This window comes from Symphodus melops (genome assembly GCF_947650265.1).
Source record: "Symphodus melops genome assembly, chromosome: 16".
Taxonomy (NCBI): Eukaryota; Metazoa; Chordata; class Actinopteri; order Labriformes; family Labridae; genus Symphodus; species Symphodus melops.
This window is the reverse complement of record NC_136706.1, coordinates 24,046,103-24,070,072: the sequence shown is the minus strand read 5'-3', so window position 1 is coordinate 24,070,072 and position 23,970 is coordinate 24,046,103. Positions and strand designations below refer to the sequence as shown.

Genomic DNA, 23,970 nt, shown 5'->3' with positions numbered 1-23,970 from the left:
GGAAGCAATCACTAATTCAATACTGTCAGACTTGGTTATTGATTGCAACATGCCGCTGTCTATCGTGGAAAACAAGAGTTTTTGTTTTTTCACTGTTTAAAGACTAATATGCAGCAGACTACATGAGACTGCAGACACGCTGAGATAAAGCTGATAATAATCCACTTTACATTCTTTAATCTGTGCCAGTAGAAAAGGCGTCGGCACGTTAATATCATGTTCATACTAAAAAGTTCTTATCTAAACCAAGGCGCTTCAGAGTTTTCCATGTTTTTACACCGTGTCCTAACAGCACGCCAGACGTTTACATGGCGTTGCATTGTTGCATCCGTTACATATTTCATTGTTTGCTCTGTGAAGTTCAGTTTGTCCTTTCAAACAAAATGACATCTACAGAGCTCTCATATTGAGGAGCTGTCGACTCGAATCACTCAGAGGCTCGTCAATAAACCACTCACCATCAGACCAATGAAGTTTTTCTCAGCTGCTGACACAGGTCAAAGGTCAACATGTCAGTCCAACATACAGACTAACAAGTGACAGAAGTTAGAGTAGAAACACATCACACTGAAGTCTGGAGTCAAAATAATCATCACATGAGAAGAAGAACTGCAGCATTTCTTGGTAGCTTTTGACCTCTGAACATTTCTAGCAGCTGTTTCATGTTTGACCTTCCTCTCCTGTAATGTGTGGAGAACAGATTCATTAGAAATATCACTGAAATGAACTGTGAGCTGATTCCTCTGTCAGTCCCTGATGGATGAAGATCTCCTCAGCTTGCAGAGCTTCTCCACACACAAGATGGTGGAGGTTCCTCCTCTGTGGATCATCAGCTGCTCCTCTCTGCTCCACCAGAGTCCTGATCACTCACATTATGACAGAGATCAGTCCCACCAGCTAAAGAGAGAAGAAGAGAGATGACAGAAATCAGAAGTTACTGTCATGTTTACATTTTAGTTTCTGTCGTCATGACGACCTGTAGTGACCTGGGGCCTGCACCATGAAGCAGGATTCAGGGTCACTTCAGGGTTAACCCTGGGTTTACAGTCCTGAAGGTGGTTCACTTCTAAACTGGGAATATCGCCATGGTAACTGACGCTGCACACCTAACCTGCTCAGGAGCAGGATATGTTGGAGATAAGAGATCAACCTGTGAAAATCTCACTGACCAATCAGATCTCTTGATGGTGGCGCTCTGTGAGCTGATGGAGAGAGAGCAACAAACACTTCCTGTGTCCCGTCTGATTTGACATCATCGTCCTTAAAGGTCATGATTGTTTGTTCCTGATATCCTTCATCCTTTAACAGAGAAAAAGCAGCGCAGCCTTTGAGTTGTTTTGAAGATGTTCAATGATGAAGAGCTTCTTCTGCCTTTGAATGATATCTTCATATGAATGTTTAGTGTCTCCATGCCGCTCTGTTTGTGATGCTCAGAGCTGCAGCTGAACTTCTCAAACTGTTCTGGTCTCCACATGAAAGAGTCAGAGCAACACATTCAGTTCAGAGAAGAAACACGAGTTCTTCTGCTCAGTTCTGAGGTGAACTAACGATGGGAAGGAAATAGAAGAAGCCGTAGTTTGGACATGAATCCTCTCTGATGTTTCTTTGTTTCTGTCAGTTGTCCTTCCTGCATTTGTTCCTGCAGCTGTGTAACTTTAGTCTTTGAGCCTGTTTGTCTTCAACTTCTTCATATTATTCATATAGTTTGTTCACAGTTTGTTAGATATGATGATCTGCTGACTGCAGACTCTGTGATGATTGTGATAGGTTAAATGAAGATAGCTCCGCCCCTTTTATGTGAGCGTGCGCTCTGAAACTCTGGGTTTACTTGTCAGGTTGATAAGCAGCTTCATGTGACTGTTCAGCACCATCTCTTCTGTCAGGGTTAGTGAAGCCAGATCACAGAAAACAAACCCTGAGTATGTTGAACTCTCTTCATAGTGTCCACCCAGAAAAGGATTTCTCCAACAACAAACAAGAATCTGAATGAATGAAATGAGAGCTGTAGCCACTTTTAGATTGTATCTTCAATCTGTAATGTTCTCTGCTTTAAAGCATTTGTATTGTCATATTGTGGTTCATGTATTTTAATGGATCCTCATCAAGTGTTTTGGAGTTTAATGTGTTTGTTTACACAAAGGACCAACTAGAGACACGAGCTGGAAACTAACAACAGCTATAAACTCTTTATGCAGCTCATCAGTTTCATGCTTTGTATTGAGACTATGTTCAATCACATTGTCCCTGTTAAATAAATACATTCAAACATGTGGAGGGTTTACTAAAGAACACTGAGAGACTGACCTCAGAGACTCCAGTCGATAGTTTGGATTCTTCCGAAGATCACACAGCAGCTTCACTTCTGAATCCTGCAGGTTGTTGATGCTCAGGTGCAGCTCTCTGAGATGGGAGGGGTTGGACTTCAGAGCTGAGGCCAGAGAAGAACAGCTGATCTCTGACAAACTGCAGCCCGTCAATCTGAATAAAGAATAAAAGAAGAATAAAAATAATGTGTAATCCAGTCACATGTGTTCAGGTTGTGATGAGTATCTCAACATCACTTTGTCCTGATGAATCAAGTTTTCTCTAAATGATTAGAGGATCATTTCTGATTGTGTATTCACTAAATCTAAATCCTCCAAATGTCAGCTCAACATTCATCCAGCTGTTCATGTGCACAGATGAAGAACAGGCTGCTGATCTCAGTCAGCTCTGTGATGTTACTACATTTATCAAATCACACATTATTCAATCACAAGTCTTCATGATTTCACTTCTTAACAGAACCAGAGGAAACCAGAGGCTTCATGTGCACCTTGTTCAACTTTACTTCACAGAGTCACAAAAACATTTTCACATCAAATCTCTAAATTATTCAGCAACTTGGAAAAAGGAAAAATCTCCAAAATAATTTAATTTCCTAAGATTCAAATTCAGACAAAAACTGAAAACATATAAATCCTGAAATGTGCAACAATGGAGGATGTGGATTGAAATGATCCAAATAAATGACGCAGTCAGTGATCTGACCTCAGAGTCTCCAGTCTGCAGTTTGGATTCTGCAGATAATCACACAGCAGCTTCACTCCTGAATCCTGCAGGTTGTTCCTGCTCAGGTCCAGCTCTCTGAGATGGGAGGGGTTGGACTTCAGAGCTGAGGCCAGAGAAGAACAGCTGATCTTTGACAAACTGCAGCCCCTCAAGCTGAATAAAGAATAAAAGAAGTAAATGTAGATGACAGTGAGCTTTATACATGAATGTGTGATGTTGTCCACATGAACTCACTGATGTGATCATCATCTGTTCATTCCAACATTGAAGGACTTTATTAGGATGCATTAATACTTTAGTTCTTCCTGATCCTTCTTAGATTCAAACACTCAAAGCTCCTGTGAGGAACTTTCATTACGTGTCTGTTTTGGCGCCCCCCTGTGGACAAAGTGAAACCTCTTCTCTCTTTACTGATCTTGTCCTGTACAGTATTCCCTCACTACAAACTCCTCCTGCTTTCTTTGAACTCTACAAACTACAAGTCAGTGTGAATCTCTTCTGCAGGAAATGTAAAGAAAGGCTTTTCCAGACAGCGTCCTGTGATTCTCCTCATGTGACAGCGAGCAGCTGGAAACAGGCAGACTTTCAAAAGGACTTTATAATGTTGGTGGTCTCATTGACTTTAGACAATCATCAAGAGAAATCCAGATTACTTTGAGTGTGTTTCATCAGCAGATCAAACCTCCTCACAGTACGTTTAAATCACAGAGTTTGTTTTGATATCAGATCATAAAAAACATGAACGGTATGAAAGAGAGGACGAATGAGTTCACTCTGGACCAGTGACATCATCACTGACATCATCAGGTCACGTGGCTGCTACAGGTGGAGAAGCTAGCAGCAGGTAGCATTTAGCAGAAGTCCCTGGATAGCTGGTTAGCATCAGATAGCTGACAGACAGCAGAGTGGGGATTTCCACACAGCACTTTAAAGAGCATATTGCAGGCTAAAAAAAAGTTGAGATTAACACTTCATGTTGTCTGATAAGGGCTGTAGAATAAGTACATCAATTTTCTGTATATTCTTCAACACATAAGTGCTCTAATCTAATTTAGAGGAGAAAGTGGCTGTTTTTAGCGTAGCTGTTTAGAACTCGCTTTTTTTCAACAACGCGTCACATGACGTAACATAAGGGAGTCGTGTTCTGTCACTCTGCTTTGATCGGCTTTATGCGTATGTGTATGAATGAATGAAGACTTTATTGCCCCTGGGGGAACTTGTCTTGCACAGAGAGCATCAAACACTTTACAAACAAACATTTAGAAGGCAGCACAAAAGAATTAAAGCACAAAAAACAGTCTAAAACATGATTAAAGAGGTGTAATGATACGTGGTAGTGAGTGAGAATAGATGCATCCCTGCAGCACACACTCTTCACTGCCATAGTGTGTAATTTGAGCGGCGCACATTCGTGTGCACAGTGTAAGTGGCTTTATTATTCAAAGTGTGTTTTGGTGAATTATTCCCACAACCTCAGAAACCATCGAACAGACACGTTGAATATTTCGGCATCAGACACAAAAGCGTTTCCTTATTAATGATTTAAATCTCTGGGTGTTTAACATCAAATATTACATACGCAGCGTTTAATGATTTGATCTGCTTTAATCCTCTGTTATATTCTCTAGTTTGAGCGTAATAGACACCGGACAGTCTGTATTAATATATGTAGTCATACGATTTATTATAAATCCAACTCTGTTGCAAGAGAGCGTGTGTGTGTGTGTGTGTGTGTGTGTGTGTGTGTGCGTGTGTGCGTGTGCGCGTGTGCGCGTGCGCGCGTGCGCGTGTGCGCGTGTGCGTGTGTGTGTGTGTGTGTGTGCGTGCGCAGTGGGGAAAGACGGAACGCGCAGTTTGGAAACAAACAGAAACACAACCTTTACTTCTGTCGGTCCTCTATCCCATTAAAATGTTAAACTTTTTGTAGTAGCCTAATATATGTGCAAAAGCACATTAAAGTGTGGAGTGTGTGTGCTGTTGTGTATGTTTGTGTGGACTATGTTCAGTGGACGTGCGCTGTGAACTCACGTCAGGAAAATCCTGCACCATACACGGTATTTTCTATAACAACGTGAGCACTGGGCCGCATCAGGAATAAACAAAGACATAGTGCTGCATTTGCACAGGCAGTGTAATCGGATTTTGTCTGTCTGTCTGTCTCTCTCTCTCTCTCTCTCTCCCTCTCTCTCTCTCTCTCTGTGTCTCTGTCTCTGTCTCTGTCTGTCTCTCTCTCTCTCTCTCTCTCTCTCTGTCTCTCTCTCTCTCTCACGCACAGCACGGCACCGTAATACGTTGTATAGATTTGCTGTTTTTACAAGCAGCTCCCATACAATGTAAAGGTGAATGATCGGCACTTGCACCTTCTACAAATTGTTTTTTAATTGATTGAATGTGATTACAAACTTTATATATGCTGATGTGAACACAGCACACGCCCATATATGGCGAGCTGACACCTGTCACTCAGCAGGACGCCTGCTCCGGGTCTCTCCTCACACCACAGCTTCTCTCCTGAGGCCGTTATTCCTTTAATCCTGCCTGTTTCTGCTCTCTATCACATCTAACAGGTTCACAATAATAAGCCAGTGGACCATTATATGTAAAGGAATACATGTTTTCTTCCTCTTTATTGACGGGAGTGACACTCGGATCCATGATTTTCTATGTTAAACAGACGGGGATTCAGCGGGACTCCCTTATGTTACGTTACGTCACAGCCGAATGTGGAAGTAAAGAGCAAAGACTAAAACGTCTCCAGGAGACCCTGTGGGTTATTCATTTCAGAATTTCTTTAACAACAGTATTGTTAACGTATTTTCCTATGATTAGTTAAGTTTTGTCTTTAACCTGCAATATGCTCTTTAAGTCTCCAAGACTTGATATGGAGCACACAGAGCCAGGTCTCTACGGCTCTATATTCACTCATCAAACATGAGCAGTGATATAAAGACGTGACCTGCACCAACTCCTCACTGAGGGTCAGAGTCCTCTCACCGTCTCACACACATGAAGATGGATGTCAGAGATCAACAACTCTTTCTATCACACACCCAGAACAGAACAGAGGCTCCACCTGGTGGAGCTGTTTGGTACTACAACAACATTCAGACTGTTACACTCTGAGTGATGGAGCACAATGTTGAGTCTGTGAAGACAGAAAACGATCCCATCACAGATTTCATTTCTCTCCTTTGACTCACTCTACAAACTGTTCAGACATTTGGAAGGATCCACATCAACTAAATACATTTTTAAATGTACTTTTAAGAAACAGATCTCTGCAGAACTCTAAAATAGATACAAACTGAAGACAAAAGACATTTGATCAGGAAGTAGAGCCTGCTGGAGGAAGTGTGGGGATCAGGAAGACAATCATCAGCATATCTTTGACTCTTGTCCCGTGTTGGGAAGGTTTTGGGGATTTGTTCAGGAGAAGATTACAAATATTAATATTTACAGAAACGGCTTCATCCACTTCATATTCTACATGTCCTCTCGGGTTGGATGGCGTGCTCTGGTGACCCGTAGGCTCTTACACTGGTACACCTTTATATACAGTAGAAGGTCATTCTTGGTCTGCTTCCTCACTATCTCTGTGTTTTTATCACACAGAAAAGTACTGGACAGTATTCTTTGTGTTCTCAGGACCTTTTCATGCTCTCTGTTCCAAACGTTCAAACAGAAATTAGTAAAAGTGCTTTTGTGTTTTCTGCACCCTCAGCCTGGAATCTGTTGCAGAATGGAGTCCTTGAAGGTTTTTAAATCTAAAATGAAAGACCTGGAAGCAGATTCTACAGGATGCACATGGTTTTAGTTTGACTGCTTGAGCTACTGACTCCCAGATTTGACTCATAGATGGTTCTATCATATTGTTCAATATTGTGTTTTGTAAATTGTCCTTTGTCTCCCTTTGTGTCTGTAACTTTGTGTTTTTGCTGCTGCCTGTCTCGACCAGGTCTCCTGTGAAAAAAGAGGTTCTTCATCTCAATGGGACCAACCTGCTTAAATAAAAGCTTCAATAAAAATAAAATAAATAGTTGGTATCGCTCCAGCAGGAATAGAGAAGAAGGGGATAAATACTTGTACACAATAATACACATAGCTGCATGAAAGCAAATGACAGGGAGCTGATTGGATGATAAATCTCCATCTATTAATGCATGGAAGGTAACAGCTGCAGAAGTTAAAGAAATGTAAAGAATCACGTTTAGACTAAGAAACAGAGAAGATGACTTCATGAGTAACTGGAGTAAATGAGTAAAGGAAACGATGGAGTGGAATAATAACATGTAAATACATTTAATTAAATTAAGAGAGGACTGAAGGACCCCCCCATTCTATTTATTTTCTTTCTTAATCTGAATTTAATGATCGTTTTGTCTTTGTAACAAATCCTCCATTTTTAATAAATATTTTTTGGATTGTATGTTTAAAAAAAGATTTATAAATGTGCTTGGATGAACAAAATATGTGATGAAATTCATATAAATATTACAGTCAATGATCTGACCTCAGAGTCTCCAGTCTGCAGTTTGGACTCTGCAGATAATCACACAGCAGCTTCACTCCTGAATCCTGCAGGTTGTTCCCACTCAGGTCCAGCTCTCTGAGATGGGAGGGGTTGGACTTCAGAGCTGAGGCCAGAGAAGAACAGCTGATCTCTGACAAACTGCAGCCCCTCAATCTGAATAAAGAATAAAAGAAGTAAATGTAGATGACAGTGAGCTTTATACATGAATGTGTGATGTTGTCCACATGAACACACTGATCATCATCTGTTCATTCCAACATTGAAGGACTTTATTAGGATGCATTAATACTTTAGTTCTTCCTGATCCTTCTTAGATTCAAACACTCAAAGCTCCTGTGAGGAACTTTCATTACGTGTCTGTTTTGGCGCCCCCCTGTGGACAAAGTGAAACCTCTTCTCTCTTTACTGATCTTGTCCTGTACAGTATTCCCTCACTACAAACTCCTCCTGCTTTCTTTGAACTCTACAAACTACAAGTCAGTGTGAATCTCTTCTGTAGGAAATGTAAAGAAAGGCTTTTCCAGACAGCGTCCTGTGATTCTCCTCATGTGACAGCGAGCAGCTGGAAACAGGCAGACTTTCAAAAGGACTTTATAATGTTGGTGGTCTCATTGACTTTAGACAATCATCAAGAGAAATCCAGATGACTTTGAGTGTGTTTCATCAGCAGATCAAACCTCCTCACACTACGTTTAAATCACAGAGTTTGTTTTGATATCAGATCATAAAAAACATGAACGGTATGAAAGAGAGGACGAATGAGTTCACTCTGGACCAGTGACATCATCACTGACATCATCAGGTCACGTGACTGCTACAGGTGGAGAAGCTAGCAGCAGGTAGCAATTAGCAGAGGTCCCTGGATAGCTGGTTAGCATCAGATAGCTGACAGACAGCAGAGTGGGGATTTCCACACAGCACTTTAATTCTCCAAGACTTGATATGGAGCACACAGAGCCAGGTCTCTACGGCTCTATATTCACTCATCAAACATGAGCAGTGATATAAAGACGTGACCTGCACCAACTCCTCACTGAGGGTCAGAGTCCTCTCACCGTCTCACACACATGAAGATGGATGTCAGAGATCAACAACTCTTTCTATCACACACTCAGAACAGAACAGAGGCTCCACCTGGTGGAGCTGTTTGGTACTACAACAACATTCAGACTGTTACACTCTGACTGATGGAGCACAATGTTGAGTCTGTGAAGACAGAAAACGATCCCATCACAGATTTCATTTCTCTCCTTTGACTCACTCTACAAACTGTTCAGACATTTGGAAGGATCCACATCAACTAAATACATTTTTAAATGTACTTTTAAGAAACAGATCTCTGCAGAACTCTAAAATAGATACAAACTGAAGACAAAAGACATTTGATCAGGAAGTAGAGCCTGCTGGAGGAAGTGTGGGGATCAGGAAGACAATCATCAGCATATCTTTGACTCTTGTCCCGTGTTGGGAAGGTTTTGGGGATTTGTTCAGGAGAAGATTACAAATATTAATATTTACAGAAACGGCTTCATCCACTTCATATTCTACATGTCCTCTCGGGTTGGATGGCGTGCTCTGGTGACCCGTAGGCTCTTACACTGGTACACCTTTATATACAGTAGAAGGTCATTCTTGGTCTGCTTCCTCACTATCTCTGTGTTTTTATCACACAGAAAAGTACTGGGCAGTATTCTTTGTGTTCTCAGGACCTTTTCATGCTCTCTGTTCCAAACGCTCAAACAGAAATGAGTAAAAGTGCTTTTGTGTTTTCTGCACCCTCAGCCTGGAATCTGTTGCAGAATGGAGTCCTTGAAGGTTTTTAAATCTAAAATGAAAGACCTGGAAGCAGATTCTACAGGATGCACATGGTTTTAGTTTGACTGCTTGAGCTACTGACTCCCAGATTTGACTCATCGATGGTTCTATCATATTGTTCAATATTGTGTTTTGTAAATTGTCCTATCTCTCCCTTTGTGTCTGTAACTTTGTGTTTTTGCTGCTGCCTGTCTCGACCAGGTCTCCTGTGAAAAAAGAGGTTCTTCATCTCAATGGGATCAACCTGCTTCAATAAAAGCTTCAATAAAAATAAAATAAATAGTTGGTATCGCTCCAGCAGGAATAGAGAAGAAGGGGATAAATACTTGTACACAATAATACACATAGCTGCATGAAAGCAAATAACAGGGAGCTGATTGGATGATCAATCTCCATCTATTAATGCATGGAAGGTAACAGCTGAAGAAGTTAAAGAAATATAAAGAATCACGTTTAGACTAAGAAACAGAGAAGATGACTTCATGAGTAACTGGAGTAAATGAGTAAAGGAAACGATGGAGTGGAATAATAACATGTAAATACCTTTAATTAAATTAAGAGAGGACTGAAGGACCCCCCCATCCTATTTCTTTACATTCTTAATTTAATGATATTTTTCTCTTCGTAACATATCCTCTGTTCTTTATTAGTATTTTTTGTATTGTTTGTTTAAAAACAGATTTATAAATGTGCCTGGATGAACAAAATATGTGATGAAATTCATATAAATATTACAGTCAGTGATCTGACCTCAGAGTCTCCAGTCTGCAGTTTGGACTCTGCAGTCCCTCACACAGCAGCTTCACTCCTGAATCCTGCAGGTTGTTGTCACTCAGGTCCAGCTCTCTGAGATGGGAGGGGTTGGACTTCAGAGCTGAGGCCACGACGTCACAGTGAGTCTTTGAGAGTTTACAGTAAGAAAGTCTGTAGTGACACATAAAATAGAGAAACATGACTTATAAAAGAAGAGTTTGATATTCACGTCTCACATCTGATGATTAAACAGTTTGTCCTGTTTGGTCTTAACTTTACACATCAGTGGAATCTGTCACTGACACAACAAGTCTCATCACTGGTTTTCAAACCTGCACATTCTTCACCTGTCAATCATTCACTAAATGTTACTGATGAATGGAAACTAATGGAGTTTTATTTAGGAGGACATCATGTCTATGGTGTAAAATCCCCCCTCCTTCTCTCACTCTCCTCTACCTGGCTTTATGTTTCCTGGATGGGCGGAGCTTCAGAGCTGATAAAGGCAGCCAGCTCACCTGCTGTGAACTCTTTGGGAACAATGGAGCTGACTGCATGTGAATGCCTCATCAATCCTGATAGTTTGGACTGTGAGCTTAAGATGGAAGTTTCCTTTGTTGAAGTCCAATAAGTAGCAGTGAATGAGTTCATTTATTTATCTACTGATTTACTTTGGTTGTTGTTAAGTCACATCTTTAAGTCTGTAGTAAGTTTTAAAGATGAACATTAGCCTTTGTTACATCTGATCTGTGACTTGGATTATGATGTGAAGATTGATGACATGTGTTACTCTTTGTCCTCTGACAGAAAACCAGTTAAAAACTGGAGAATAATCGATTGGACTGGAAAGATCTGAGCTCTTTGGTCCTTACAGACAAACCACTGAGTTGGACTTATTCCCTGGAACTGGTGGAGCCTCCTTCCTCTCAAATATCCTTCATCTATAGTCTGTGATCTGAAGTGTGATCTATTCAGAGGACTCTCTATGGAGTAGAAAACCATTTGAAACTCATTGAACAGTAACTCTGGAGGAGGACCATCTCATTCTCGTCTGACTCACTTCTATAAACGTGAAAATACAGAGACTGCTGCAGAATGATCCAGAAATCAAACAAGTCAGCAAAGAATCAAATGTAGTGAGGTGAAGGATCTCCTGTAAGAACAGTTTATCTGTGATCTACCTGCTGAGATGTTCAGAGATGATGCTCATGATTGATTAGTAATGCCTGCAGAGGCTGGAAGGGGGCGCTCACAGCATCTGATATCTCTCTTTTCAGGGATTAACACTATCACACATCTCAGTCACTTCTTTGGGAATTCTCTCCTGAATGTGTTCACAAAAAACTATCAAAGATATTTATGAACTCAGGACAAAAAGATAAAAAACATCAGGTGTGAAACAAACTATGACGGACTGTTTCTCCTGAACATTAACAGAGGAACAGTTTTTAGTGAACAGAGATGATTATGTTTAGTTTATATCAAAATAAGTCAATTAGTACATGACACTGATTTATAATGCTCATCACATCTGGACTTACTTTGCCTTCCTGCAGTTCCTCACAGCTGGAATCAGTCTCCATCGTCCCTGGTCTGATGTGTTGTACTTCTGCAGGTCCAACTCATCCAGAACCTCCTCAGACATCTGCAGCATGTAGGCCAGAGCAGAGCAGTGGATCTCAGAGAGTTCCTTCCCTGATCTGTTCTTTGACTTCAGGAACTTTTGCATCTCCTGATGGACTGAGAGGTCCTTCATCTCCGTCAGACAATGGAAGATGTTGATGCTTCTGTCAGGAGAGATATCTTCACTGTTCATCTTCTTCAGGTTGTTGATGACTCTCTGGATCATTTTTGAACTGTTGTGTGTCTGACACAGCAGGCCTCCTAAGAGTCTCTGGATCATTTTTGGACTGTTGTCTGTCTGACCCAGCAGGCCTCCTAAGAGTCTCTGGTTTGACTCCAGAGAAAGACCATGAAGGAAGCGAACAAACAGGTCCAGGTGACCGTTCTGACTTTCCAGGGATTTCTCCATTGATTTATTTAGGAGAACATCAAGAGTTGAATCTACATGTGTTTCTCCCAGAAAAGCCTCCAGTACTGTTGTGTTCCTGTTGGTGAAACAGTGGAACATGTAGACTGCAGCCAGAAACTCCTGAACGCTCAGATGAACAAAGCAGTAGACTGTTTTCTGGAACATCACACACTCTGTTTTGAAGATCTCTGTACAAACTCCTGAGTACACCGAGGCCTCTCTGACATCCAGACCACACCGCTCCAGGTCTTCTTGGTAGAACATGATGTTTCCGTCCTCCAGATGTTCAAACGCCAGCCTCCCCAGCTTCAGAAGAACTTCCATGTCAGCCTCTGTCAGCTCATGTAGACTCATCTGATGTCCCTCACCATACTTGTTCTTCTTCCTCTGTGTCTGAACCAGCAGGAAGTGTGAGTACATGTCAGTCAGGGTCTTGGGCAGCTCTCCTCTCTGCTTTGTGCTCATCATGTGCTCCAGAACTGTGGCAGTGATCCAGCAGAAGACCGGGATCAGACACATGATGTGGAGGCTCCTGGATGTCTGGATGTGTGAGATGATTCTTCTGGACAGATCTTTTTTATCACTGAACCTCCTCCTGAAGTACTCCTCCTTCTGGGCGTCAGTGAAGCCTCGTACTTCTGTTACCCTGTCAACACATGAAGGAGGGATCTGATTGGCTGCTGCAGGTCGAGAAGTGATCCAGATGAGAGCTGAGGGGAGCAGATTCCCCTTGATGAGGTTTGTGAACAGTGTGTTTAACGATGACTTCTGTGTGACATCAGACACAACCTCCCTGTTTGTGAAGTCCAATGACAGTCTGCTTTCATCCAGGCCGTCAAAGATGAACAACAGTTTACAGACAGCGAGCGTCTCTGCTGCCACCTTCTGTAATGTTGGATGGAAAACACGGAGCAGCTCAAGAAGACTGTAGCGCTGATCTCTGATCAAGTTCAGCTCCCTGAATGAAAGCAGGATCAGCAGACTGACATCTTGGTTCTCTGAGCCCTCGGCCCAGTCCAGAGTGAACTTCTGCACTGAGAAGGTTTTTCCAACACCAGCCACGCCGTTTGTCAGAACCACTCTGATGGGTTTCTGTTGGTCAGGTTGAGATCCTGTCTTTGGTTTCTGTTGGTCAGGTTGAGCTTCTGTCTTTGGTTTCTGTTGGTCTGGTTGAGCTCCTGTCTTTGGTTCCTGTTGGTCGGGTTGAGCTCCTGTCTTTGGTTCCTGTTGGTCGGGTTGAGCTCCTGTCTTTGGTTCCTGTTGGTCGGGTTGAGCTTCTGTCTTTGGTTCCTGTTGGTCGGGTTGAGCTCCTGTCTTTGGTTCCTGTTGGTCGGGTTGAGCTTCTGTCTTTGGTTCCTGTTGGTCGGGTTGAGCTCCTGTCTTTGGTTCCTGTTGGTCGGGTTGAGCTCCTGTCTTTGGTTCCTGTTGGTCGGGTTGAGCTCCTGTCTTTGGTTCCTGTTGGTCGGGTTGAGCTCCTGTCTTTGGTTCCTGTTGGTCGGGTTGAGCTCCTGTCTTTGGTTCCTGTTGGTCGGGTTGAGCTCCTGTCTTTGGTTCCTGTTGGTCGGGTTGAGCTCCTGTCTTTGGTTCCTGTTGGTCGGGTTGAGCTCCTGTCTTTGGTTCCTGTTGGTCGGGTTGAGCTTCTGTCTTTGGTTCCTGTTTGTCCGGTAAGGCTTTAAAGATGTCCTGGCACTTGATTGGAGTCTCATGGAGGGTCTTCTTTTTAGAGTTTGTCTCCATCTGTCTCACCTCATGTTGGGTGTTCATCTCTTCACTCTGCCCCTCTGTGATGAAGAGCTCAGTGTAGATCCTTTTGAGGGGGGTTCTACTTCCTGTTTCATCACTTCCTTCAGTCACACGTTCACATCTCGTCCTCAGACTGACCTTATGTTGATCTAAAACCTCCTGCTGACCTCTATCTACTGAAAGAGAGAATGATAGAATCTGATTATTGTTTTCAGATGTTTTTGTAAAAGAAGTAAAAAGAGTTTTCATTTATTTTGACATTGACCAATAAAAGTCGTGTTTTAGGAGATCACAGAAGCACAAAGGTGTACAGTCTTACTTTGTTCAGTGCTGCTCTGACTAACTGTCTGCAGTCCAGATCCTGGTCTGGATCTTTCTCCACACTGGGGACAGGACGAGTCTCCTGCTGAACCAGACTGGTCCCAGTATGAGGTGATGCACTGTCTGCAGAACCAGTGTCCACAGCTGGTAGAGACGGGATCCTTCAGGACGTCCTGACACCCAGGACAGGACGTCTGCTCCTTTCTAACATGAGTCCTCTTCGTCCCCCTGTGAAGACATGTCTTTAGAACTAAACTGATGGTTGACTGATAGAAAATATGAAGATTTATCAAACACAATCTAAAGAGTCAGATGATCACAGAGAGCAGGTAACGCCTTCTTTCTTCTGTTTGGATTCATTTGATTCAGTCAGACTGAACACCATGTGCAGCTTCTTCACAGTCAGAGAATCAAAGAGTCTGATCCTGTCATCCACTGTTTCACTTCAGACAGCTGAGCTCGGGTTAGTCCACCTTTGAACTCAGGTTAGACGTGGTGAAACATTGTGAATTACATTGTGCTGGATCAGCAGTATCAGGGTGAACTCACTCTAGGTCCAGTTGACCCAACGACTGACCCCCCTCCTCATTCCCCCGCTGGCCTGCACTCACACTGCTCCAGGACTAACCGGGCCTGAGCATGGTTACCTCTTCTTCATAACATGGTAATACAACACATGCACGGCTTCATGTGAACTTGAAGCGTACTTAGTTTACAACACAGGCAGACTATGAACTAACGTGAGATAAAGTCTGCGTCCGCAACATCAGAGAACAACACGGAGAACATGACAGCTACTTGAAGGACTTTGAGGATTATTTTGAGCCATTTAAGCCCCGTTTCCACACAGCAGTCAGGTACGGATCAGTCCAGTTCTGTCCTTTTTGGTCCGATTAAGGTCCCGTTTGCGTTTCGACAGCCACCCGTGTATGTATGTATGTATGTATGTATGTATGTGTACCGCGGCGTGTAAGCCGGATGCTGATCCGTTCAACATCAACAAACTCATCCAGCTTTATTTCAGAGAAGGCTGTGTGCGGCGAGGACAAATACACACGTAAACAATCAGCTGTGTTACAGTCGATGGTTTAAACACGGCGGAGTTTTGTTTACCGACGCCACACAGGAAGTGACGATTCTTTCGACCAATCAGCGGACTGCAGTGTTTAGTTCCACATTTTCGAGTCGGTTCGATATTCTTTGCACCCCAACGGAAGGGTCCCAAAAAGTGGGACGGTATGTATCAGTTATTTGGGAATCTTTCCCGGGATTAGTCTCTGGAAACACCGCAAAACACGTGACGTACTGAGACGAACGGAACCGGACCGCTCGGTGGGAACAGGGCTTTAGTCAGAAACAGATATAACACTCCAGGATTATACTTCATGTTCACGTTGAGTTCCCGTGCTTCTGCTCGTGCATGAGAAACCGTACCATGCCTCAGATCACCTCTTCCATCCGTGCCGGGCCAAGACCACGGATCAGAGCGCTCACTCGAGTCAAAGGAACTGGACTTTGGGGATCAAACCTGCTTTGTCACAGTACAGATTACCTAGTGTGAATGTGTCCTTAGTGATGTTCTGGTTTCATTTTTTGTCCTTCTCTTTATGGATTCTGTCTCTCCTGGGTCAGACTGGGACATAAAGTCAGTCCTGGACTTTGACACAACCTGCACCTGAACACAACGTGCTCCCTGGCAGGAGGGTCTTTATACTAGAGCTGCACTAATGATGTGATTTGAATCTTGATTCTGTGGATCATTGTCATTAAAATAAATGTTCCCATGTTTAGTTCAATGTTCAGTTCAAATCATTGTTCACTTGTTATATTGACTGCTGTCATGAACAGAAACACATGAACACCATGATTCCTTTAAGTGTTTGTGCTCGCTGCTTTGGATCAAGAAGGTCTTAAAGACTCTTCAAAAAGTCCCAGCTAAAGAAGCTCAGCTGAAGTAAAGACTCACTTTATCATCTTCTCTACACTTTAGCTGTCACACAGACTTTTCCTTTGGCTCTCTGCTTTCTCAAACACCTTCTTACGTATGAGCTCACAGTATCATATCAGATGATGCTGAAAAGACTAAACAGAGACAAGAACAAACTGAAACAGGGGCCGTGCTGAGCGCCATCTTCTGCTGCTAATAAACGTACTAATGAGAAGTAGGAGGATAACGGGCAGGTTCAAAGGTTTGTAAGAGTCCTCTTAGATTACAGCTTTACAAGGTGACTGAACCTACAAGGAAACATGTGAGGAGACAAGGAGTTAGTAAGAAGACTTACTTTGAGTCTGAGGCTCCAGATTCTTTACTGAAGTCTATCAGAGGATGATCTTTGGACCGATCACTCTTCAGAGACAGACAGCTGGGTACAGGAGACTCTGCTCCGTCCTCCTCGTCCTCTAAACGCACATCCATGATCTGATCTGAAGTCAGTCTGAGAGGTGTAGCAGTCAGGGTGCAGAGGCAACCTGCTGCACAGCAGAGGAAAAAAGGGGCGTGTCTTGAAGGGAAGAAAATTAGGAGTGATTGCACCTGGGAGAGGTGTGAGAGGAAAAAAGAGGAAAAAAGAGACAGACAGTGAAGAAGAGAGGAGAAAGGTGGAAAGGAGGTAAAGCCCTTTAATGTTTTTGTGGAGGTGCTGAACTTTTGGAGTTTTTTGCCTTGGTTCTCTGGATCTTTCAACCACTGTGGGTTCTACTGGGATTGTTGGGGGCAGGGATCTGCATGATCCAGTCGGCATGATCAATTCATGTTAGAATGACTGGGAGAAGACGACTGTCAACTCAACCTCTCTACTCCAAAAAACCCTGGACAGGTGATATTCCCCCCCTCTCTCTCTCCTACCTCATCTCCAGACTTCCCCTGTTTTCCCAAACCAGGCTCCCCTTTCTTTTTCCCCACTATAAGATACTCACTCCCCCACACACACACACTCCCCCACACACACACACCCTCTCAGCTCTTAAGCCCCTTTTGCTTCATTAATGTTTTTTTTCCTTTTTTGAATGGACATAAACTTTGGACTGTTTTTTGCGGGTGTTGGGACATTTTTGGTTATGTTGTGTTTCAAAAGTTACCCGAAGAATGAAATGTTTGTTTGTCCTGAATTTGTGTTAAATATATGGATTTCAACTTGATTTAATTTTGCTTCGTAGTGTGCTTTAATTTACTTTCATACAATGTATTGATGGACTTAGTGGTCTGGCTGGCGCCCAATTGAATCTACCCATAAGTAACGCTACAGAGGACACACAGAAACACTCACTGAGAGATCAACACAAGAGAAACAGGAAACAGCTTGATCAAACACACACACACACCTAAAGACACTCACGCGCACACACACTCTCAAACCGGCTCTCTCACACACTCACACACACACACACACACACACACACACACACACACACACACACACACACACACACACACACACACACACACACACACACACACACACACACACACACACACACACACACACACACACACACACACACACACACACACACACACACACACACACACACACACACACACACACACACACACACACACACACACACACACACACACACACACACACACACTCACAAACAGGCTCTCTCACACACACACACACACACACTCAAACAGGCTCACACACACACACAGCTCATATGAATGTCAGTAGTGATGTCATTATAAACTGTCTGACACACACACACACCTAAACACACTGACACACACACACACACACACACAAACCGAAACCCTCAATATTTTGAACATGACTATTTTTACTGGTCATTTTGACACTTTACACTGTTTACAGTATTCTGTTCTATATTTATTAATTTGTACTTTCAATAACTCCTTTGATGTTGTTTATTCTGTTTTCACTAAACTGAGTGTTTATTGTTGTTGCTGTGGAACAGTCCTGACCTTTCACTGCACGTCTGGAAGAACATGTTACGTCTTGAATCTTAAGAAATCAAGAGAAACAGGAGAAACCAGTTTGATCTGACACACACACACACACACACACACACACACACACAAACACACACACACACACACACACAGACTGACAGGAAAAACGACTTTTTCAAAGCCAACATGTGTCACTCTCTATGTTCACTCTCTCACACACACACAAACCAAAACACAATCACACACACACACACACACAAACCTACACACACACAGACAGACACACACACACACAGACACAAACCTACCTACACACACACACACACACACACACACACACACACACACACACACACACACACACACACACACACACACACACACACACACAAACACACAGCTCATATGAATGTAAGTAGTGACGTCATTATAAACTGTCTGTGTTCAGTTCACAGGAGGAAACTGAGAGTACAGAAGTGAAGATATAAAAACTCTGGATAAACACTCACCCCGCTTCACTCTTTACTTCTCTCTTCACTGTCTGTCCCTTTAAAATGGAGTCTAACTGACTGAGCAATTTCACCTTCACCTTCAGCCTCCTCAGGTGACATACCTGTTTTTAATGAGCTCGGATCACATGTTGCCCCTCCCTCCTCCATTTACAGGAAATCAGCTGTGTGTGTGGATCCAGACAGACCCGGGCTGCGTCTCACTGAATCTCTGCTGAGGTCTTTACAGATGGACGCTCACAGATGAGGAGGACGAGGAAGAGGATTTATTATCAAAGCACATACTGATTAACACCATGGGAGCGTGCCCCGCTGTCTATTGAGCACAAACACCACTTTATAACATGGAGGCTATAAAATACACTTTGAGAAATGAGCTCTGGTTGAGCGCTGGCTTTGTTGAGTCGGCTGCCCAGCTATCGGTACTGTAGCCCGGCTTGAGTACGGGACTTCAGTCCTCCAGGATTTTGAACTTGTCAGACGTCTGCTGTAAAAACAGGCTGTTTGAATGGGTGTGTATGTGACTTCCTGTGCTGCTGCAGCCAGCCTCTAGTGGACACTCCAGGAACTGCAGCCAGCCTCTAGTGGACACTCCAGGAACTGCAGCCACCCTCTAGTGGACACTCCAGGAACTGCAGCCAGCCTCTAGTGGACACTCCAGGAACTGCAGCCAGCCTCTAGTGGACACTCCAGGAACTGCAGCCAGCCTCTAGTGGACACTCCAGGTACTGCAGGATGTTTTCAGCACTGGAGGTTGCTGCTTGGGTGTGCAGAGACATCGGCATCTCTCGACATGTGAATCTGAAATGGTCCATCACACTGAAGTCTGAGTTCAGACGTCTCTCTGGACACAACACTCACGTCAGAAACTTTCTGTACATACGTTTTTATTCCCAATTCAGAGTCTGAAGCTGAAAAATACAGCGACATGTAGCGTTGCCATGGTAAGAAATAAGTTAGCAAAAGAATCACAGACTGATAATCACGACTCGGTGATCTGTTTCACAGTTACAACACTAGAAAGTCTGTACACAAAAACACATGCAGTGGCCCCAAAAACACTGAGTTCATCTGGATAAAAACTGAAACAGGTCCAAAACTTAAAGAAATACATCATTTGGATTTTCACTCATTTACAAAACACTGATAATAATAATGATCAGGGGCGTGTCCAGGCGGTTCACACATGAATAAAGGTAATTTATTCCCCCCTTATGTCTGCACCAATCACATCGACTTTTCAGTAAAACAAGATGAAGACGACATAAACGTCTTCATTCTTCAAGAACTTAAAATGTGACGGTTTAAAGTATTTTAAAAATGCAAACAAACATCTGCACGCTCAAACACACGAGTGGTCTGTAGCAGAAACACAGCCTGCAGTCCCACCTCCGGCAGGACAATTAGCCAATCACAGTCGAGGATTTTCAGGCACCAACCGGGGTGGCCAATAAGATTTCCCCCCCCCTCCCCCCCTCTGGACACGCCCCTGATAAAAAAACAAAACTGATTCTGAATTTGTGATTTTCTAAAGCTGCATCGTAACTGATCATGGCTTCATTTGATTGGCTGGTGTGATTACCTGGGGATCAAATAAGAAGAAAACAAACATTGATTTAAAAAGTTTTCTGTCGTTTCACGTTAACGACTCATCAGACGGTCGTCACTTCAGACCCACGAGAGCGTCACACTGAATAAATCAGAGATCTGTACCGAGATAAAACGATGACTTCTTCTCGTCACGCTCTTTTTTTTTTTTTAACAACTTCAGGCAGATTTTGGCTGAAAGACTTTCAGATCTTTTTCAGGGACAGATATTTGACAGGATGTCGTTTCTTTGGCTCTTAATAACTCTCCTTGACGCCTTTCTGTACAGATATTTCATTCACAAATCAAGAGACTAAAACAAGACGTCACGCTGGAGACGGACGGCATCAGACCGACCGCAGATTGATGAAACTTCTGATGTTGCTACCACCCGTCTTTAAACAACACATTCTGTAATCGTTTGTACTGAGACGTAACAAAGCTTTGATAATCTTCATCTGCAGAGCTGGCTAAACACTGAAGCTACAGTGTCTGATTTCAGCTGGTTTTTTTATTGTTGGGTTGGAAAATATTCACTGTGATCAAAATCATCTGTTTTTGAACAACTTTCAGGTTGAGTTGATTTTGGCGCCCCCCGGTGGACAAAGCAGTAAATCCTCCCTCAAACTCGTCAAAACGCCGTTTTAAAAAACGAGCAAAACTCCTGAAAACTTTGGGGATATTTTCGAGGTGAGCTACATGTTCGGACGCACAGGATACGTAATCGTTTGATTTACTGTGATGAGAAGTTGGCAAGACGTATCAGAGCTAAGTTTTGGGACACGCCTACCCCGGCAACAGAGCTGGCCAATCAGAGGAGAGTGGACACCCGGGGAGGCGGGGCCTTAAAGAGACAGCAGCTGAAAAGAGGGATTTTACAGACGGCAGCCTCCGAAGGTTTTAGGGCTGCACATCCTGAACAGGTGACCCCGAGTGACATCACTAACGCTTCACGTGACTTTAATAATCAACAATCACAGCAGGATGATTTACAGAGCGTGACACTGCTCAGTTGTCTTTGTTTCATCTCGTCTGTGTTTCACCTTTAAGGTCGTCTAACACGTCAGGACACGCTTCGTCTCGTTAGGACGATAATACTGAAGAAAAAAAGAAACTAATCCCGAGCGCTCACTCAGAGCGCGTCGTTGAGAATAACACGTGAACAACTCCTGGAAATTAAACGATGACATCATGCCTAAATATATATATTTTTTACCATCTTTACGACTGATTTCATAAATCACATTAACCATGAATTACAACAGGAAACTATAGAAATATGACTTTCTATTCATGGCCATCTATTAGTTTTAGAATACTTACAGTACAGACGATGATTCCACTTTATTACAGCTCGGGTCTTTTTTATAGTCGTCGCCCCCACTGACCATCAGAGATGATTAAATATAAAGTAAGAAAAGAGATCTGGGAACGAGGCCGGGTCCCTCTGTTGTCTTTCACTGAGGAGTCACTGCTTCTTTTACTGAACAGGCCCCCCCCCTGGGTTTGTCAGATATGAGAGCAGTTATCAGGTGAACAGGTGTTGCAGCGATGGAAGCGGGCAGTGGAACTGCTTCAGATAGAAGTGATTGTACCCGAGCTAAAAAGCCTCTGCATGTTTCTAATAAGCTCCAGCAGCAGAAAGCTGCTCAAACTAGGATCAATGTTGGAGATGAAACATGGAGAGAGGTTAGAACGCAGAAAGCTTTACAGAGCCATGCAGAGCTGGCTAAACACTGAAGCTACAGTGTCCACCACATGCAGAGCTGGCTAAACACTGAAGCTACAGTGTCTCTACATGCAGAGCTGGCTAAACACTGAAGCTACAGTGTCCACCACATGCAGAGCTGGCTAAACACTGAAGCTACAGTGTCCACCACATGCAGAGCTGGCTAAACACTGAAGCTACAGTGTCCACCACATGCAGAGCTGGCTAAACACTGAAGCTACAGTGTCTCTACATGCAGAGCTGGCTAAACACTGAAGCTACAGTGTCTCTACATGCAGAGCTGGCTAAACACTGAAGCTACAGTGTCCACCACATGCTGACCTGTGTGAGACGAGTGGGGCAGACAGCTCTCTGTGATGAGTAGAGTTTCGACTGCAGTACTCATTTTAAACACTAGGGGGCAGCTCTCTGTGATGATTAGAGTTTCGACTGCAGTACTCATTTTAAACACTAGGGGGCAGCTCTCTGTGATGATTAGTTTAGACTGCAGTACTCATTTTAAACACTAGGGGGCAGCTCTCTGTGATGATTAGAGTTTAGACTGTAGTACTCATTTTAAACACTAGGGGGCAGCTCTCTGTGATGATTAGAATTTTGACTGCAGTACTCATTTTAAACACCAGGGGGCAGCTCTCTGTGATGATTAGAGTTTAGACTGCAGTACTCATTTTAAACACCAGGGGGCAGCTCTCTGTGATGATTAGAGTTTAGACTGCAGTTCTCATTTTAAACACCAGGGGGCAGAGTTGTTCCCAGATCTCTCTCTTTGATTCATGTTTTTCACCGTCAGGATGACTGAACTTAAAGTGGACTGAGAGCTGTAATGAAGCAGAAGCCTGAAGGTCGAGCTTTGAAAGCAGATTATTAACAGTCCAGGTGCTGATGGCGTCTTCCTGTCGTCCTTCAGGGTTTAGTTTTAGGGTGTCTTCCACCGTCAGTCTGAGAGGAGCAGCTGAATCAAAGAGAATTCATCGTACCGTTTCCCTTTTTTTTTTTTTATGGCCGACTGTTCAAAAAAATAAACTCTTTTACAAATAAATACACTATTTACACACACGCGCACACACACACACACACACACACACACACACACGTAGGACAGTTACTTCATTCTGACTTTAGGTTCACAGAGAGGACAGCAGCTCATCATCATGAGCGGATGTGAATCTTCATGTGTAAACGGCTGTACAGGAGGACTACCAGCTGAGGTAGTGATGAGAGGCCGTCTGCTGTTTCTGTACATCAACACACACACTCTTTATTTTCTAACGGGCTCAGTCCGGCTGTGGCTCACAGGGCTGACGCCGCTCACTGCACGCTCCCGATGCGTCCTCTCTCCCGGGTCGGGACGCCGCCTCTTCCTCCTCCGTCTGACATTTAAATGCAGAGAACGGCAGCAGTAGTTTCACAGGTTCAAACACTCCCAGGGCGCCGCCCATCACGGGTCTGCACGCCCGAACGCCATCTCTCTCTCTCTCTCTCTCTTCTTCTTCTTCTCGGTCGAGCAAAAAACCCAACATGGGCCATAAATCCACAGTCACATGTTTTTAGCAGCTCAAAGATTTAAAAAAAGAAGCACGGCATCATCAAACCTTCGGCCGACCTCTTTCAAGAGTTCATATTGGCCTTCGTCCGGCGTCAGGTCTGATGGCGTGCAGTCACACGTCAAGTTTCTTCATGGTTCACGTCCGTGTTCATTTGGCACGTTGACCCCCTGCTGGTTCAGTCTGCTCTCATTCAAACGACATGAGGTTGGCTGGTATCTGCACACAGAGCACAACAGGAAGTGGATTTATGTCAACACTTCCACACGTCGCTCGGCGTCTGCGTGGTGTGTGTGTGTGTGTGTGTGTGTGTGTGTGTGTGTGTGTGTGTGTGTGTGTGTGTGTGTGTGTGTGTGTGTGTGTGTGTGTGTGTGTGTGTGTGTGTGTGTGTGTGTGTGTGTGTGTGTGTGTGTGTGTGTGTGTGTGTGTGTGTGTGTGTGTG

The 23,970-nt window shown here is 43.5% G+C and overlaps 2 protein-coding genes across 3 annotated transcripts in view; both read right to left on the bottom strand.

The window, feature by feature from the left end:
* Positions 1 to 1,824: 1,824 nt before the first annotated feature.
* On the bottom strand, positions 1,825 to 18,689 carry LOC306836634 (protein NLRC3-like). Its single transcript, XM_079363811.1, has 9 exons — positions 18,669 to 18,689; positions 16,534 to 16,681; positions 14,245 to 14,440; positions 13,836 to 14,101; positions 11,692 to 13,274; positions 10,148 to 10,321; positions 7,562 to 7,735; positions 3,031 to 3,204; positions 1,825 to 2,478 (listed from the first exon to the last, which is right to left on the bottom strand). Exons 2-9 carry the CDS (start codon positions 16,660 to 16,662, stop codon positions 2,262 to 2,264), a joined length of 2,913 nt encoding a protein of 970 aa, XP_079219937.1. The 5' UTR covers positions 16,663 to 16,681; positions 18,669 to 18,689; the 3' UTR covers positions 1,825 to 2,261.
* A 3,939-nt stretch (positions 18,690 to 22,628) lies between these two features.
* Positions 22,629 to 23,970, bottom strand: part of LOC306837186 (ras-specific guanine nucleotide-releasing factor RalGPS1-like) — a 47,444-nt gene continuing 46,102 nt past the window's right edge. For both annotated transcript variants that reach the window (XM_079364748.1, XM_079364749.1), the window contains one exon: positions 22,629 to 23,747. In XM_079364748.1, coding sequence (XP_079220874.1) covers positions 23,718 to 23,747 — 30 coding nt within the window. In that variant the 3' untranslated portion in view covers positions 22,629 to 23,717. The remainder of the gene's footprint in view (positions 23,748 to 23,970) is intronic.